Genomic DNA, 17,054 nt, shown 5'->3' with positions numbered 1-17,054 from the left:
AGAATCCTATGAGTATTAATGTCTAGACAGCCGCAGGATTTCTCAGAATTCCATTTCTAATTTTGGCAGCTTGCTCTGAGGTTGGAACTGGGACTGCGAACTCAATCCCTCCCTCCAGCTTCACACACTAACTGTGTGATTTAATTCTGCTTTTACTGTTCACTATTGATCCAGGATTTACAAAAACAAATGTCTGGAAAGAAGCATACGGGACAGTTCTAATGAAAAACATCATTCACATCATTTGCTGCCAAGTTCATTAACATCAGTAATTCCCCCACCCCCACACTTTCTTCAACCGCTTCCCTCTTCCTCATATTTCTTTTAAGCACGCACGTGTTATGCAATGTCTATGTTTATCAAGAGCACAATCCTACGCAAACTTACACAGAAAAATGGCCTACAACTCCTAGCATGCCCCGTGTCCCATACTAGGCTGGGACATCCTGGGAAGTGGTGGAATTTTTTTCTGTCTGGGCCTGCGCATTACGAATACATTGCTATTATTATTCATTTAGTTTAACAATTAACAGGAACTGAATCCATATAGATGACTACGCAATTCTACCAGCATATAGGGCAATAGCCGATTTGCTAGAATCTGCCTTTGCGATTCGAACATTCTCGTATTCAAGGAACCTATAGGGGAAACTCCCACATTCCACTAAACACCTCGGAATCACAGGAATGAAGCGGAATAGAGCTGTAATAAATAATACGTAAATAAGAGGCATATAATTCATCCCACAGAGAGACACAACATCCTTCCTCATTCCTTGCACACCCCACGCCCAGCTCTCTAATAGCAGAAGCAGAATAGCAGAACCGCGCATGCGCAACCCTCATCTGCGAAAAGTACGTCCTCCCAGCCGGGTGATGGCGCTCTTCTTCAAAGATGTCGGTCTTTCCGCCTTGAATTCCTTCCGCTCTTTCCCTCGTCCCTTTCCCGCTTCCAACCATGGGGTTGCCGAAGTGGGAGGGGGTCGTAGAGGGCGTTTCCCCGGTCGCCGTGCGGCGTCACTCCCAGCATGCAGCGCGGCCCGCTCCTGCCGCCGCTCCTGTCACCACCACAGTCGCCGCTGCCCTCCCTTTCGCAGCTGCTGCCGCTGGCGCCGCGGGGCTGGGAGACATGGCGGAGGGAGGCGCGGCGGATTTGGAGACTCAGCGCTCGGACGTCGCGGCGCTGCTCAAGACAGCTCTCCGCAAGGGAGACACCTGGTGAGGGGAGGGGAGGGGAAGGATGGGGAACGAGGTGGCGGTAGCTTGAGGGCCCTCATGAGTGACAGGTGCGGGCGGTTCCTGCCCGTTCGCCTCCCCGCTTTCTTTGCCTGCCCGCAGCTCGGCAGTCCCAGCCTCTCGCTGCCCTCCTCTGGCAGCGGCTTTTCCAACCGCGGAGGCGGCTTACCTTGCCGCACAGGTGGGGCCAGGGTGTGGCGAGGCTCTCACGCTCCCTTCTCCTCGCCTGGCGCCCACCACAGAGCGTGGCTAGATGAGGTTTGGTCACAGCGCTTCCCTCTCACCTGCTCGCTAGACGGCTTTCGGTGAAGGCGCTGCTTCCAGGTGTGTTCTCCCATTGTTCAAACGGCGCCGAGAAATCGGCTCAGGAACAGTATGTTTTTGTTTTTATGTCCTAACGGAGTACGTTTTCCGGGCAAGGCTTCTCATTCACAGCATGGCCTTCCTTGTAAAGCTTCAGTGGCAAGGCCTATCTTTTTGGCCCACTGCTTCTCGAAAGAGCTGCGTTCACTTCTCTATCTTACTTTAAAAGAAAAAAAAAAAATCTTGACCAGCATCTTTCATAACGCTTGTTTCTTTTTCCTGTAAACAGCCCCTTTTCTATCTGCGGCATTTAAAAAAATCAACTTTTGTTGGTAAAGCTGTGTGTGAATTAAGAAGGGCATGTACTGGGAAGACAAGGTAGAAGATTATACAGTTATATCTGGTATAGAGGAGATGCATTGGGAGGCATTTATGCATCTTTTCAATGTATGATTATTCACTGAAGCTGCATGGTGGGAGATTTAGGAAAAACCTAAGTTATACTTGATACAGCATATAAATAAATTATTGAATTTGTACAAAATATAGTAAGAACCACAAATGGAAAAAAAAAACTCTGTGGTCTCTGGGCAAGTGTCCCAGTGACTATGGCATGGCTTGGGAAAGCCCTTCAAAGAAACAACATTCAGTTCTTGGAAGTGAAAGTGAAAGATTCCCTCTATCAAAGCTGGCATCAAAGCTTTGGCTCCCCAAAGTTCCCCTCAGACAGGGGGTGCATTCTGGTGGGTGGAGAGGCCAGTATATAATCTGTCTTGATCCTCCTCCTTTTTCCTTCCCTTCCCTTAGAAATGACCTTACTGGACAGGTTGGAAAACCTGTCCAGTGAAAACACAGCGGATTAGAGATCACAGAGGCAAAGAGTACGTTCCCTGGTGTGCCTGCCCGCTCAGAAGCTTCCAAGCAGTGAAGATACAGTTTGTAGGATTGAGTGCTTAGATAGCTCAAAGGGTGCAGTGGTTGTTTCTGTCTAGATTTCCACAGCATTGTGCCCTTGAAAATGTGATAAACAAATTCGTGGAGGCTAATGCTAGGAGTTGTGATGGATGCATTCCACAATCAAAATTCATGATGCTTTAATAGATAGAGCTCTTGTGTGGTCCAGTGGGACTGCTGTTATGTTTCCAAATACCTGGAAATTGGATTCTGTTGCATTGTGCTTCAATATTGAACTGAGTAGTATTTTAGGATTTGGTTTGTGCATGTCTCATCACAAGCTTGGAATATTTGGATCTGAGGGTGGGTTTGGGACCCAGCTGTATAAGAATTGATGAAAGAACTGTTATGATCACACACATTGTGGCAACAATTTGTGTAGTCCCATATTGGGCAGTGAAGGTGCCAGTTCATATAGATAGTACATTCTTGTGAATCCTAGTTTGAAAAGATGTCCAGACTGATTATATGGGAGCTGTTAGTTGAATGATCAAATTTAAAGTTTCAGAAGTTGTTTGGAGCTTGTTACAATGTAATTATGTACATGCTGACTCAGAAGTATGCCCTGCTGCATTCATTAGGATTTACTCCCTATTAAGTGGATTTAAAATCACAGAACTGATTGAATCGATTTGTTGAGTTTGGATATTTAACACAAAATAACTATAGCAGTTGATTTTACCTTTGTTTATACATCTGTCAAAATTCAGAAGCATTGTATACCAAGCCTAATTCGGATGTAACACTGTTTCCAGAGACTGGAAACAAGCTTGAGTGTTTCCTCCATTCCCTAGTCCTTGTAGATTTAGCTTACTTACTGGAGAGGAGACTTACTGGTTTATTAAAGCAGACATCATGGGAAATTGAATTATGCAATTGTGGTTCAGGTCCTGGTACTGCCTACACACGAGGGCTCAAATCACTGATGCAGGTCTTGCAAACCAAGATTATAGTTGGCATTAAAGCACAGTTTTCTAATTTGGATGTCATGACTAACTGATTTAGCAAGTTAGGAAGTCTCTTCTCAAGCCAGGTAGCCATAGATTGTTGGACTACTAGCATTTTGACCAAACTAGGCCCAGTTGATGTTGATGAGCTCCGAATATAATAGGTAGACTTAAGCAAGTTTCTATTCCTCAGTCTTTTTTCTGAGGTATCTAATAATAGTTGGCTGCCTTGTAACTAGTATACTGATTACTGTGAAATGTATGTGAAGTTATTCCTAGCCTTAATGTATAACAACAAAGCACATTTATGTATCAGTCATAAGCCATTTTTGGAGAACCTCTCAAGGGTGAAGTCAGCTGAAGTTGCAACTTGGGGTGATCCAGTGATTTGCTCTAGATCTGTTTTTTCTTTTGAGCTCACTGCTAACACAACAAGAAGCTAGCACTTCCTAAAGCAATCCTAGAAATGAGCAGAAATACTAATTTCCGGAATGGGATAACTCCACAAAACTCTGGTCTGCAAGTTCTGCCAACCTGCCCGATTTTGGATATTAGCATTTTGCTTGCATCCCAGTCCTCCAGGAACTACCAGCTTCTTACTGCACTAGCAGTAGGTCTGGCTGGTGAAGGGGCAGCATTGGACACTGTTGAATATTCTTTACAAATTATGCTTTGCCCTGTTTCTAGTATAAGTAGTTTTTTCTGTTAATAATTTTTAATGTATGCCCTTCAATTTCTTCAGAGAGCTCAGATCATCATATATATCTATCCCATTTTGTCCTTATGGCAACCTTGAGAAACAGGGTAGACTCGGAGATAAAGCTCAGGGCTGCCAGTTTGCTTTTATGACTGAGTGTGAACCTATGTTTGCCTGCATTCAAATTCACTATACTGTGCGCTTTCCTCATCTGTCCTTTCTTGTTTACTCATTTAGCCAACTTCTGTGGATGTATATTCCTAAAAAAATCCTATTGTATTAATTTGGATTTCACTTCCAGAGCTGCACATAGGTTTATAGCAGCCCATACTAAAGCTGTCCCTGTAAAAATGATACATAATCCTAAACACAATTATCAGATAGCAGACCCATTCAGGAAACCACAAATTTTACCCTGGCAGACACTCCCTATTTCTATAGCAAGTAGGGCTCAGCTTTATTTCTTGTTGCACACAAACATTTGCTTTGTGCCTCTGCCAGAAGATATGTGTTTTGAACCACCTTTCTCAACCAGTCTGTGATAGTGACCCATTTTGAAAGAGGTGTGTTCTACTCTGCAGTACTGCTGATGGCTTCTTAAAATTCCTCTGATAGATGGTAGTGTTTCTCAGAGCTGAAGGTGGGGATTTGCCGACAGAATACCTATCTGCCTGTTTTCTGGTGTTCCCCTTCAGTCTCTACATTTCAGCCTGCCTAGAATAGGAGGATCAGAAAAAGCTTTTGGGAATGCTGTTGATGGGAGAAGTGCATAAGGAAGAAGGAAGAAATTCAGTAGAGTATTCCAATTGAATACATTTCTGAAGTTATGACACACACTTTCTAAACGCATTTGAAAATTTAAACTTTTTGGTGACTTGACTTCATTCTTAAAAGTTGAGTAAATTATTTTAATGCTATCCTTAACAGGCATGGGGAATGAGGTCTCTAGAATTGCTGGATTGCAACTTCCACTGTCCTGCACTAGTGCCTATGCTGACTATGGAAAGCCACGCATTTCCCATCCTGTCTTATGTTGTCAGGTGGTTATACAGTTGAATAATACAATTTTAATACTGAAAGCAAAGGCAGCCATAAGAAAAAAAAACCCCTAACACTTACGTTGTTGTTTTAAGTTTATTTAAATACTAAAACTACTGAGATCAAGAAACTGAATCATAAGTTGAGGGCATGTCTTTCCAGTAAAGTACTGCTAAAGTTTACATTAAGATTAATGGAAACTTGCAGCCAAACATGGCAGAGTATTCCCTATTCATAATAGCAACTATTAAGGGATCCAAGCAGACTGGAGCACCATCATAATGTTAGGAGCTTGGGGAGAGGGGAATTTGAGGACAAGTGAGAAAAATGCCTTATTTTAATTCTGTGCTCCAGAAATCTTTACCTGCTATGCATATGACTGCCAGCTACAGGTCCGAGTGATGTATTGCTGTATATTGAAATGAAATATTCCTTGCAAGTGGGAAAGAGGAAAAAGATGCCCTTATCCTCTGTTCTGAAACTTTCTCAGATTGTACACACAGGAGAATTTTTACATTTCTCCCAAAACATAATGTTCATCTTCAGAATAGTTAGTTTAATTTCTTAGGGGACTTAGGCAAACCTTCTGTCTCCTTTCCCCCTTTTTCCTGTTCCCAAAATTAAGTGGAATTTTAAACATGCCAATGGAATGCCTTATTTTCCCATATTGGAGGTCAGGAGCCTATGGTTGGGATAGGAAACTCCCAAGAATTCTGCAGTGTATTTTGCAGTTTATATTGCAAATTTGATCTGCTGGTGGGGTACAGCCCCATCTTCTAAATATGGTTAAGCAGATTAGGGTGCTAACATCCAGGGCTTTTTTTGTCATAGAACGCACCGGAACGGCGTTCTGGCACCTTTTTTTCAATGAATTTTACGAAGTGATTTTGGCATAGCAGATCAGCAGCAAACTTCATTAACATAGTGCATGCAGGCTGCTATTGTGTCTGCGATCTGCTATCTGATAGTGAGAGAGAGCTGCTCCGGGCGCTGCTCTGCTGCTAGGCTTGGGATTGGTGTGTGTGCTTACTGCCATCCGGGATGTGAGTTCCAGCACCTTTTTTTTTTTTTTTTTTTTAAAAAAAAAAGCACTGCTAACATCTGAATTGCCATTTTCTCCCAGCATATATGGATGGTATTGAATACACATTAAAATTTTGAAAAATGTTTAGACAGTTTTAAGGTAAGTATGGCTGGGCATTAAGAGAAGTTTTAGGAGTTATTTTTGTCTAAACATGCATTGGGTTTCCCCTTCTGTATTCTGAGAAGCCTGTGTTAAATCTGTTCTATTCTACTCATCAGGATGGTCAGCAATGGATGCTTAAGAACTACAATTAAATTATATTGCTAGGATAGAGTTAAAGTTGACTAAGAATAATCTCTCTCTCTCTCTCTCTCTCTCTCTCTCTCTCTCTCTCTCTCTCTCTCTCTCTCTCTCTCTTTCTCTCTCTCTCTCTCTCTCTCTCTCTCTCTCTCTCAGTGTGTGTGTGTGATACAATTATGTTAGTTTGACTGATTACAGTTTTATTTGAAAAAAATATTTTTATATGTTTTATTTCAAAGAACAACAATTTTAAAGGCAGCCTTTCAGTATAAAATTTCATGTTCTGTCATGCTGATAAAAATGATGTTAATGAAAAATATTGTGAAATAGCTTTATGTTTATAGCACTTGAATTAATGGTAATCAAAGCTCAAGTGTTAGGCAACTGTCAGGTCCTCTGGCCACTTTTGATGTTGCTCAAACTATTCAAAATAGGCATGATAGGTTCAATTGCAGGAATATAGAAGGGGATCCCATCATACCAGCTTAAGATAACTTGGGGCTTTTTTGCCTGTGAGAGTATATGACTGTCTCAGCTACTATGACATCAACAGTTATACTGTGTTTAGACACCTATGTGGTAAAGTTTAGAATGACTGCATTATCAAGAAGCTTGTTGGTCATTGGGAACAAAATATATATTATTTGATCTTGCCATACTAGGTTGTTTTGGGTTTTTTTCTCCCATTCTATATGATAAAGCAATACATTTCATTGAGTTCTAGTATCACAATTGTTTGACATGTTTCATAGTTTTGAGATGTGTTTTACCTTTTTGTGGGACAGAAAATCATCCATTTTGTAATGCATATAGTATCATTTTTCAGCTGTGTTTATGTGGCATTGGGAGCAGAAGTTGTGTATTCCTATTGTGTATAAATGTATGCTGCATTCATATATTATTTATGCTTTGTAGAATCTTTTGTTTCTTCAAAAATGTGTGACTGCCATATGAGTAACAACAAGGACAACTGCACAATAGTTATGATTTTATTTTAGTAATAGATTTGTGCCATGACTTTCAATGAAATTTATCAGGGCACCTTGCAGTTAAAGTACATAATAAAATCACAGTAACAAAAAATTAAAATAAAACTTCGGAAGAGCAGCATTAAACCAGGTCAAAATTAAAGGTCATCATCTGACACTGAAGCAACAAAAATATAATGAGCACCATGTGACCCTCCTGTGGGACAGCCAGGGTCTCTGGCCACAGGGTGCTCATTGCGCCCCTTCCCCAATTGCTTCTGCTTCTGGTCAACTTAGGAATGACGATGACAGAAGAAGCAGTGGCATTTTAGCTAAAGAAAGGAACACAGCTGCACCAAGAAAACTGCCATTGTAATTCCTTTGAATTAGCAACATGAAATTACATTGAAAAGGGATTAATCTGCCCGGTCATATTTTCTCTATAGGCTAAGTTCAGTTTCTGGTATTGTTTTGGGTTTGCTTTCCCCCCAGGTTTCCATTCAGCACTGAGAAAAGTGCTGACCAGCTGCAGAAAGCAAGGGAGTGTATTTTAATTACTCTCCTATTTCTTTTACTGACTAAGTTTAAAAAACACAGGGACAAGACCAGACTCTGTGGGGACCCATACCATAAGCATTAGAAAGTAAAACACTAGCAGTATTTTCTGGAATCTGTCATCCAGGTAGGAGTGGAACTATGGTGAAAGAGTGCCCTGATTCCCAAACTGTACAGCCTTACCAAGATGCAACATAGTAAGTTGAGTGTTAGCAAAAAATTTTGGAAGGTTCCTGTTAAGATCAACAGAGACACATGTCTCCTGTTCTCCTAGTATATGTTGATGTTTTGAATGCCCGGTTAGACAAAGGTTATGACTGCTTGCTGCTGTTGTGCGTCCCCCATAAGGTTTGGGGGAAATTAAATCCAAAAATTGGTGTAATAGCTGTTAGTAGTTTTGATTCATCTGTGTATGTGAGATGCCCTTTTAAAAAAATCAATATAAATAGGTTTCTCAATCTGAGGTTTTTTGAATAAATTCTATAGAAAGAATTCCTTGGATTGATTTATTTAAAGACAAATGAGTATCAAAAAAAATCAGTGTTAATTTGAGTGATGATGTACAAATGCCAGGTTGTTTCTTAAGTTGTTTATGTTTTTAAAGGTTTATCTGTTCACTAGAAAGGTAAAGACATTTGTAAATGTAATGTCTGAACAGTTTGATGCACGTTTTCTTCAATGTGTTTGTTAAAGCACAGATGATGATCTTATTGGAATCTGCTCTGTAGGTGTATTCATTCAACAAAAATCCTGTTCATGTTAGGTTACCAAATTCCATTCATTTCGTGTTTCTCAAACAGGAGCCAAATATTAATTCATTAGAACAGGAGCAAACTCACAGTACTAATGAATGAGTGAATAGTGTTTGATAGTAGTGATGCCACCAGGCACATCTGTCTCAAGAGACAATTCTATATCCAGGGTACCATCTGAGAAAATGCCTTCTCTCCATTAGTTGTCTGCTTAATCTATAAAGTTAGAGGTGTTTAAAGGAGGAAGTATTTTGGTAATCAAATACAATTTAGAACAGGTCAAAGCATCCTTCAGATGTTTTAGCCTGTACCTCCTGTTAGGCCTAGCCAGTATAACTAATGATGAGAGATGATGGGAATTGTCAGACACAAGTCGACCAGGTCAATTTAAGGTTTGATAAGACAAGATGAATGTTTTATGCAGTGCATGGAAACAATAAAGGTATGCAAGGTTTAGACCTCTCAGAATGAAAATTTTAAAAGATAACTGTCACATACGCTAAGAGCAGCCAGGCAAAATTCTGTCCAAGCAAAATTCTGCTGTAACACTTATGGAAATATAGAATTCGGCTGGTTTCTCTCCACTAATGGAAGAATTCTGTCAGTGGAACAGAGAAAGGACAAGTTTCAGCTGTTTTTTTCCCTATCTGCCACACCCTTCCAATATTAATAATCAATCCAATTGTGTCATATCCTGCATTTTTGAGATTTCAAAATGTGTTTCATATGTTTCTTGTATTTCTTCTTTCAAAGGTATTTAATAGATAGTCGCTGGTTCAAACAGTGGAAAAAGTATGTTGGATTTGACAGCTGGGACAAATATCAAATGGGAGATCAGAATGTTTATCCTGGTCCTATTGACAATTCTGGACTTCTCAAAGGTAATCTATTGCTACTTTATGGAAAAAACAGAATACTGATGTGGGTCAGTACTTTAAATATTGCTCATTGATAAGCACAGTGTGGGAACTGCAACAGTTTCCAGAATGTATACATCTATACTGTTCCAATTTTTGAAATGTAAATATTGACTGGAAACCTGTGAGAATAGATTTTTTTAAAAAGTGAAGCTGTTGTACTTTTAAGGTGAAGGTAGTTTCCAAGTCTTTCTTGAAGAGTGTTTCTGCCACCAAAAGGAAAAATGTATCCTAAACTTACAAGATGAATTTTGTTTTGATTTTTGTGATGACATTTTTTCATATTTTGAAAACTCTTAATGCATAACTGTAATCATTCAACAATTACTTTAAGATAAAGAAAGTGTTCTCTCGCTCGCTCGCTGTGTGTGCGCACACGCACGTATAAAATACAGTAATGGTTATGGTTGAAATTTTAGCATCTGGGATACAAAGCTTTCTTTTGGGGTCTTCATACTATGGTTCACTGTATGTCATGGGGTAATCAATTGCTGGGAATCCCTTGTCATAAATTACTCTGTTAACTTCTACCACTGTATATGCTAGTGAATAAAGATTTTTCATTTGTTTCAAATTTGATCACTCATCATCTGTTCAGTTCTAATGTGCTCAGATATGATCAAATGTTGTAAAGCTGAGGCATCTTATCTAAACGGCAAAACATTTTCTCCTAGATGGGGATTGTCAGTCTCTTAAGGAGCATCTCATTGATGAGCTGGACTATATACTTTTACCAACAGAAGGATGGAACAAATTAGTTAGCTGGTATACTCTTACAGAAGTTCAAGAACCAATTGCACGCAAGGTAAGATACTTTTTATATTAAAAAATGAAATATATAAGATATACCTGAAAAAGTTATTTATTCAATAAGCCCAGTTAAAAGAGAAGGAACATTTTATGTGTCCATATAAGATTTTGCACATGAACAAACACTAGCATATTAATGCTAGTAACACGTTCTCGCATTAAATTTTGTTATTAAATATTAATGCCTTGGGGCGGTTTAGTATATGAGCAAAGCATAATGAAACAAATACTTCTGGAACAATATTCTCCATTATTTTACCTATCTAATGCAGGTTATTTGTAGATCAGCTAATCATGAAATAATGGCTACCTTATGTTTGTTGTTTGGTTAAAAACGTGAAAATCCAGAGTACCAGAGTGTTCGTAACATGAGAGAGCAGTACAGGAATGGGTTGAAGCTGCTTCAAAGTGGAAGTGACAAACAGATAGAAGTTTTACTCACTTTACCACAGCTACAGCAATTCCTGGGTTTTTTACTGCAGTATTTGGCATTATGTCCAAACCAGAGTTTTGACCCATGTGCAGTTAATCATAGGTAATATCACATCAGATAAATATTATTTGAAGCTTTAGTGATTACTATTACTCATGGATGCTTAATTTGTATTTCATTGCTTAAATTTCTTCTGATCACTGCCGTAACTGCAGTTGCATCTTAAGATTATAGCAAGAATGCACAGTGTACTGAAGTGGTTCATTTTATTAAATGAGTATTATTAGATTGGGGCACACTTAGACATACCTTTCCCTTTCCTGTATTCCTTTTCCATTTTCTTCTGTGTCATATGTACTTCTGTGTCACATGCACTTCCATACTATAAATTCACAAGAAAACTCCCATTGTAGAACATGTTCATTGTGGAAACTCCCTATGTAATGTAATTGAGCTTCCTCTTCCTAGGCATTGGTTGCTTAGGAGACACATGCAGAGAGAGTACTTAAAACCAATGTGTTGTTATTACAGATAAACACTAACACTATGACATAGTCTTATCTAAGTATCATGTTCCTGTCCTTTTTCAATTTTTTGTAGAGGGCATATGATCAGTTCAGACATCACACCAACCCGCAGTTGAAGCTTCCAAGTGCATATCATACAGACCCACTGATTTATAGTTCCTTTTCTGCTTTTTGTTTTCTGACATCACAACAGTCAGCGTCAAAAGTCTGACTCAGTAGCTCTGCCAATGGGATTATAGCTGTAGTTATGATCTCTTCATTTAAACATAGTGCCAAACCATATTTAACATAAACTAGTTCAACAATTCACTTTGGTTAATTTCTTATTCTATCTAAAAACCATACTTTACAAAAAGTTTGTTTTGATGTCTGAGAAATATTATCTTTGTCCAGTTAAAATCTTTTATACTGTTCTTGCTGATGTGGTGAAACCATATTTTTATTAGATTTAGATTTATTGTATTCTAAGAATTTATTTGTGGATTTCATTTTTAAATCTTACCACTTTACTGTGCCTAAACTATTAAACAAAAATATACTGTTCTTCTGTTTTCTGGAAAAAAACTATCTTGCTGAAAGCCTGATTTTAGTATTTTCAACATAATGGTCTACCCTCTACCCCAATACCTTTTATGTCTAAATCAGTAGTTGTAGGAAGATGATTTGGCTATAGTTTTATCCAGTGAAGGATTCCTAGATCCAATACATCAAAAGTTCTATTTTCACAGCTGGGACAAATAGTGATTTTGGTTTATATCACCCCCGCCCCCCAAAAATCTTGAGACATCACTTTGTGCAAAGTCAGCCTCAAAGACTAAGAAACATTAACTGTTAAGTTGAAGCTAGATTTCAACATCTGGAAGCCATTCTACAGAAGCTAAGGAAGTCAAGGCACAAAAAATGTACTAAGCAAAGTCATAGAAATTAGCCTGCCCACTACTGACTAAGATAAACCAGTGTTTATCTCCTGGGTTTTCAGAGATGCCCAGTTGCATTGATGACAGTGAAAATGCATATTTCACATTTTTGTTGTAAAACTGTGCATGAATTACAAGATTGATAATTCATGATGATGTCAAAAAATAATGTAGGAATAGCATAGCATAGGTAAACCAGCCCTATAAACAAAGAGTGTTTGTCTGGGGAGTGTCATCTACATTCGTTTATGTTTGCTTGATATCCTTCCTTGGCACAGAATTTCCTTGCATGCCCTCAGTTTTGTCCACTCCTTTGTTGCAATTTTTCTCTTCCCTCCCTTTCCTAGAAAGCTTTCAGGAAGATAACAAAACAAGCATTGGCCATGGTGCCTGCACTCAGGGTGACTACTCGCTTTCCTATGCAGCGCTATATTTTGGAAGCCATATGTGGGGCTTGTTCCCATTCAGGCTTGCAGCCCAGTCTGTCCATGTTTACTTAGAAGAAAGTTCTGCTGAAGTCAATAGAATTTTCTTTTGTATAGATCAACTATAAAATGGAAGGAAGGAAGGATACAGCAGTACTGTGCAGTCTAATTGATAGGCATGAGGCTGTCTTAGATCCGCTCGGAACTTTCTTCAGATAAAAAACTCCGGTTGAGCCAGTCCTGCCTACAGCTTCTGTAATGCAGATCTGTACAGCCCAGGATTGCATTCCAGAGGATCTTTGTTCTTTGTTCCATATTTATAACACACAGCTCCATGTTTTGGGCAAAAGTACCCTGCTGCATAAGCTTCAGAACACAAACTTTTATACAGAGCTTTGTGTTAAGGTCTAAGCATGTGGCTGTGTCTGTCTGAAATGAAACCTTGGAAGAACCAGTTGCTGTTTAAGGGAGAGCAGGAACTCTGCTTATCAAGCAGTAGTTGCATTCAGGAGGTGATAATGCTTTCAGAAATTTACCTTGTACACTAACATAAGGGTCTCTGCAATATTTTCCATTGACTATACTAGTGGCTGTAGTATTTGTACCTTTGTGTATTTGTAGAACTTTATAATATTTGTGCCATATGTGCCTTTATGTAAGTACAGTTAAGAAATTCTTAGCATTTCTTGCTGCGTGCTAATGTTATCTTTTTCTCTTTTTTCACTGCATGATGTGCTGATTGGTCAGAAAACATGAACCATTCTCAATATTTTCTCTTAAAATTGGTAGGGAAGCTTTGATTCAGAACTCATGCACAAATCTGAATTCTTAAGATCATTTCTTTTGTTGCAAAGCAATTGAAAATTTAAAGTTAGTACTGTGAAAATGTATCAGTTAATAGAGAGGGCAGTATCCTATTTGACAGGGGTACTAATGCAAATTATATTGCACTAGCATAAGCTACCCTGTGTTGGAGTGCTTGTACTAGTGCAGTATAAATTGTGCTAGCACTAATGTTGAATAGGACGCTGCCTGGAGTCTTACATAGATAATGAAGTCTAAGATACTTTATTTTAGTACCCCTTTAATTTCCTTAAATGATGGTAATCAAGGCTGTGTGTATCTGCACCAAAAATAAATCCAGTGTTTGTACAAAAGTAATCCAAATTGTGACAACATTTATGTACTGCAATATGTATAACAATGTAAATTAAGCAACTTGACATGACTTTTAGCAAGGGAATTATCCAACATGTACTACCTTCCAGAATGAAAGAACTCTACAGACTACTGAAGCTATACAGTCAGTCCAGTGTCAATAAATACAAGCCTATTAATCAAATCTGTCTTCTGAAACATCACCATGTATTTCCCACACTCTTGCATGCGGAGTTCCACAATCACAATGTCTGCTTTAATTGTTTTTACTTTAAAATCATCATTATTTTATAAACTGCCCTTGAAATTCTAAAATAAATGAGTAAAAATGGAAATTTGCTTATTTCTTCTTAATAAATGAAAGCTGAGATTTGTAGGATACCAGTGTTAGAAGACAAGCTCATTTCACAGATTTTCTGCTTCTTTGGAATCCTGGCATACACACAGCCCTGAATGTAACCTTAGCAACAGCAGTAACTCAGTTGTATAATACTACAGATAGTATTGCTCTTTAACTCTGCTATACTTAAAGCAGAAGTGCATACAGCTATAGACATGCATACAGATATTCTTGTATATACCCGTTTTTTTATATATAGAAGTTTCCCTGCTCAAGTCCAAGGCAGGCTTTTAAATATCTAGAAAATGTTTATTAATATGTCCTTCCCCTTTAGTGAGTGTTCGTTAACTCTTTTGCTGTAGCATATGACTTCTAGGAGTTAATTGGTACCTCCTTCTTTACCATATTTGTCTGATGTATCACATATCAGGCCGATGGCTATTTTCAGGACAGTCTACATGGCTGACTTATGCAGTTACAGCATAGAAGATCAGATGGAAATATATAAGAGGTGATTGTGAATATTCTGCTTTCTTTAATTTGCAAGTTTTATTAGTTTTTAGTAATTTATGACAAAGCACAAATTAATTATTTTTCTACATTAATATATCTATTACCAGAAAATTCAGTTAACCAATATGGCATTTTTGGTAGGTGTATACTGTTTATTTTTCATTGGATTTTATATTATTTGGATTGCTAGTAACATTTGTTTTTAATGTAGTGGGTGTTTAGATAATTCTAAACATGTTTTTAAACTTGAGAAAAAATGGAAAAACATGAATCAAGCTTCCATGGCCTTTAAACCTATTGTAAAAATTCTTAATTACATAAATCATAAAACTATAAAAGTTAACTGACTAATTGAAGATTTTATATTTTATATGAATACAAGATTAATAATCACTCCTAAAATGGCTTATTTTGATCTGTTTATTTTCCAGGTAGTTGAACAGGGTATGTTTGTCAAGCACTGCAAAGTAGAAGTATACTTGACAGAATTAAAATTGTGTGAAAATGGAAATATGAACAATGTAGTAACACGGAGATTTAGTAAAGCTGACACAATAGGTATGCCCATTGTGTAGTTTATGCATTTCATATTCAATATATGTCTTTTGTAATGCTTTATGACACCTTTATAATATTCATCACTGTATTTCTGTGCAAAAATCCCTGTTTAAAATTCCCCCAACCATGTAGTTTTGGGTGGAATAGTGAGAGGCAAACTTCAAATTATATAATGTAGACAATGTAGACAAGAACATATCAGGCTACTGAAGCTAATTGCTCTTTCATAATGCATACGGTCACTTACTCAATCCATTGTCCAGGTTTGCACAATCGCTTTTGTTATTTAAGACATGACAAACTGCAGTGACCAGCTGGTACCATCCTGAATCTTCAAAGCGTGGCTTGCATTGAATAACTTTCAGTTCCAGGATTTGGAAAAGGGTTAAACAGTCCTCTCAGAACCCATGGCCTGCTTGGGCTTTGGATAACATGACTGACCACAGTTACTGTTTGAATATTTAATTGCCATCAGGAGTCACCATTACTCACTGTGGGTTTAATAAACTATAGTGGACTGTTTAATCATGCAAACCAGACAAGACTTTTGCAAGTCCAATCAAACCCATTGGCTTCCATGATTAGTTTCATTTAAGCTAATTCTTGGCTTATAGTTACATATCCTGAACCAAGAATCATAGTTTCAAAAAAACTAGCCACGTGCTAAATGGACCAGTGCAAAACCTGGGTTGGGTTTCTGACTTCTTCTGCACACAAGAGTTGCTTTTAAACAAACAAAGCAACTGGCTGGTTGCACAGTAAACCACAGCTCACCCAACAGATGATTGGACTGACCATGGGTTGTTTCCCCTTCCTTCCCCTCCTTTTCTCTCCCTCCCTGTTCCAATTGCTACTGGTTTTTGTTCATTACCTATCTTTTCCCAAAAAACTCAAAAGGCATAGATAGGATATCCCCCCCCCCCAACCCCGGTTGCCAAAAATTACATAAGGGGAGGTCAATCCTTTGCATGTGCATAGGTTTGCATCTAAGTTATCTTGCATCTGTAGACTTGCCTGGTCAATTGCCTTCCCTGTTTCAGCTGTCAAAGGGGAAGACAATGTGGAACTTCATTTAGGCTGATTTGTGCACAGTGTCAGCTGTGATTTTTCTAGATGTCTACAAAAAAAGCCAGTGAAAAGAGGGGAAAGAAGGCGCACCAAATACATCCACTTAGCATCCCTTGGCTTTTAAGTATCAGACTAACAGTTCTCAATGTGCTCCACCTCTGTTTATTTCCCAGCATTATATTTGTTCTCAGCCCAAAAAATTGCATAGCTTTAGAACTTTCTGGAAACTGCAGTAAATGCACAAAAGTGGTCTGAACAGGAAAACAGGGTGAATGGGTTAAGAGCAGGAAAAACGGATGATTACATTACTGAGTGATACTGCACCCATCTCCTTCTGGTGCACCTTCTTTCTCCCCATTTTTGTCCATCACCACTGGTTTTCCGTTGACATCCATGCAGTTGGTTCCTGGCAGTTCTGTGTAAACTACTGTATATGGAGTCTTGCTTAGTATTGATAGCCGTAAGTTCACACATGCACACCTATAAAGGACCAAGGACTAGTTTTGTCAATACAGAGATTTTGGAGACCACTCCCCCTCCGCCCCAATCCTAAGTAAACTGTTTTAAGACTCTGGAAAATAAAATGTTAAAAGCCAAGGAATGAGTGGTGGCTT

The 17,054-nt window shown here is 38.6% G+C and overlaps 1 protein-coding gene across 9 annotated transcripts in view; it reads left to right on the top strand.

Moving 5' to 3' along the window:
- Positions 1 to 985: 985 nt before the first annotated feature.
- Positions 986 to 17,054, top strand: part of USP15 (ubiquitin specific peptidase 15) — a 54,802-nt gene continuing 38,733 nt past the window's right edge. For 2 of the 9 annotated variants that reach the window (XR_006413960.1, XM_044422891.1), the window contains exons 1-4: positions 986 to 1,218; positions 9,528 to 9,655; positions 10,366 to 10,496; positions 15,246 to 15,372. Coding sequence is in view for 7 of the 9 variants with exons in the window: in XM_044422891.1 (XP_044278826.1) it covers positions 1,130 to 1,218; positions 9,528 to 9,655; positions 10,366 to 10,496; positions 15,246 to 15,372 (475 nt within the window). In the remaining 2 variants the exon portion in view is untranslated. Of the gene's footprint in view, positions 1,219 to 2,346; positions 2,421 to 9,527; positions 9,656 to 10,365; positions 10,497 to 14,663; positions 14,813 to 15,245; positions 15,373 to 17,054 lie in introns of those variants that run through there. The other 7 variants (XM_044422883.1, XM_044422882.1, XM_044422892.1 and 4 more) reach the window with 6 other exon arrangements.

This window comes from Varanus komodoensis, unplaced genomic scaffold, assembly GCF_004798865.1.
Source record: "Varanus komodoensis strain SLA01 unplaced genomic scaffold, ASM479886v1 scaffold13_1, whole genome shotgun sequence".
NCBI classification, from domain to species: domain Eukaryota; kingdom Metazoa; phylum Chordata; class Lepidosauria; order Squamata; family Varanidae; genus Varanus; species Varanus komodoensis.
This window is presented reverse-complemented; position numbering and strand designations above follow the sequence as displayed.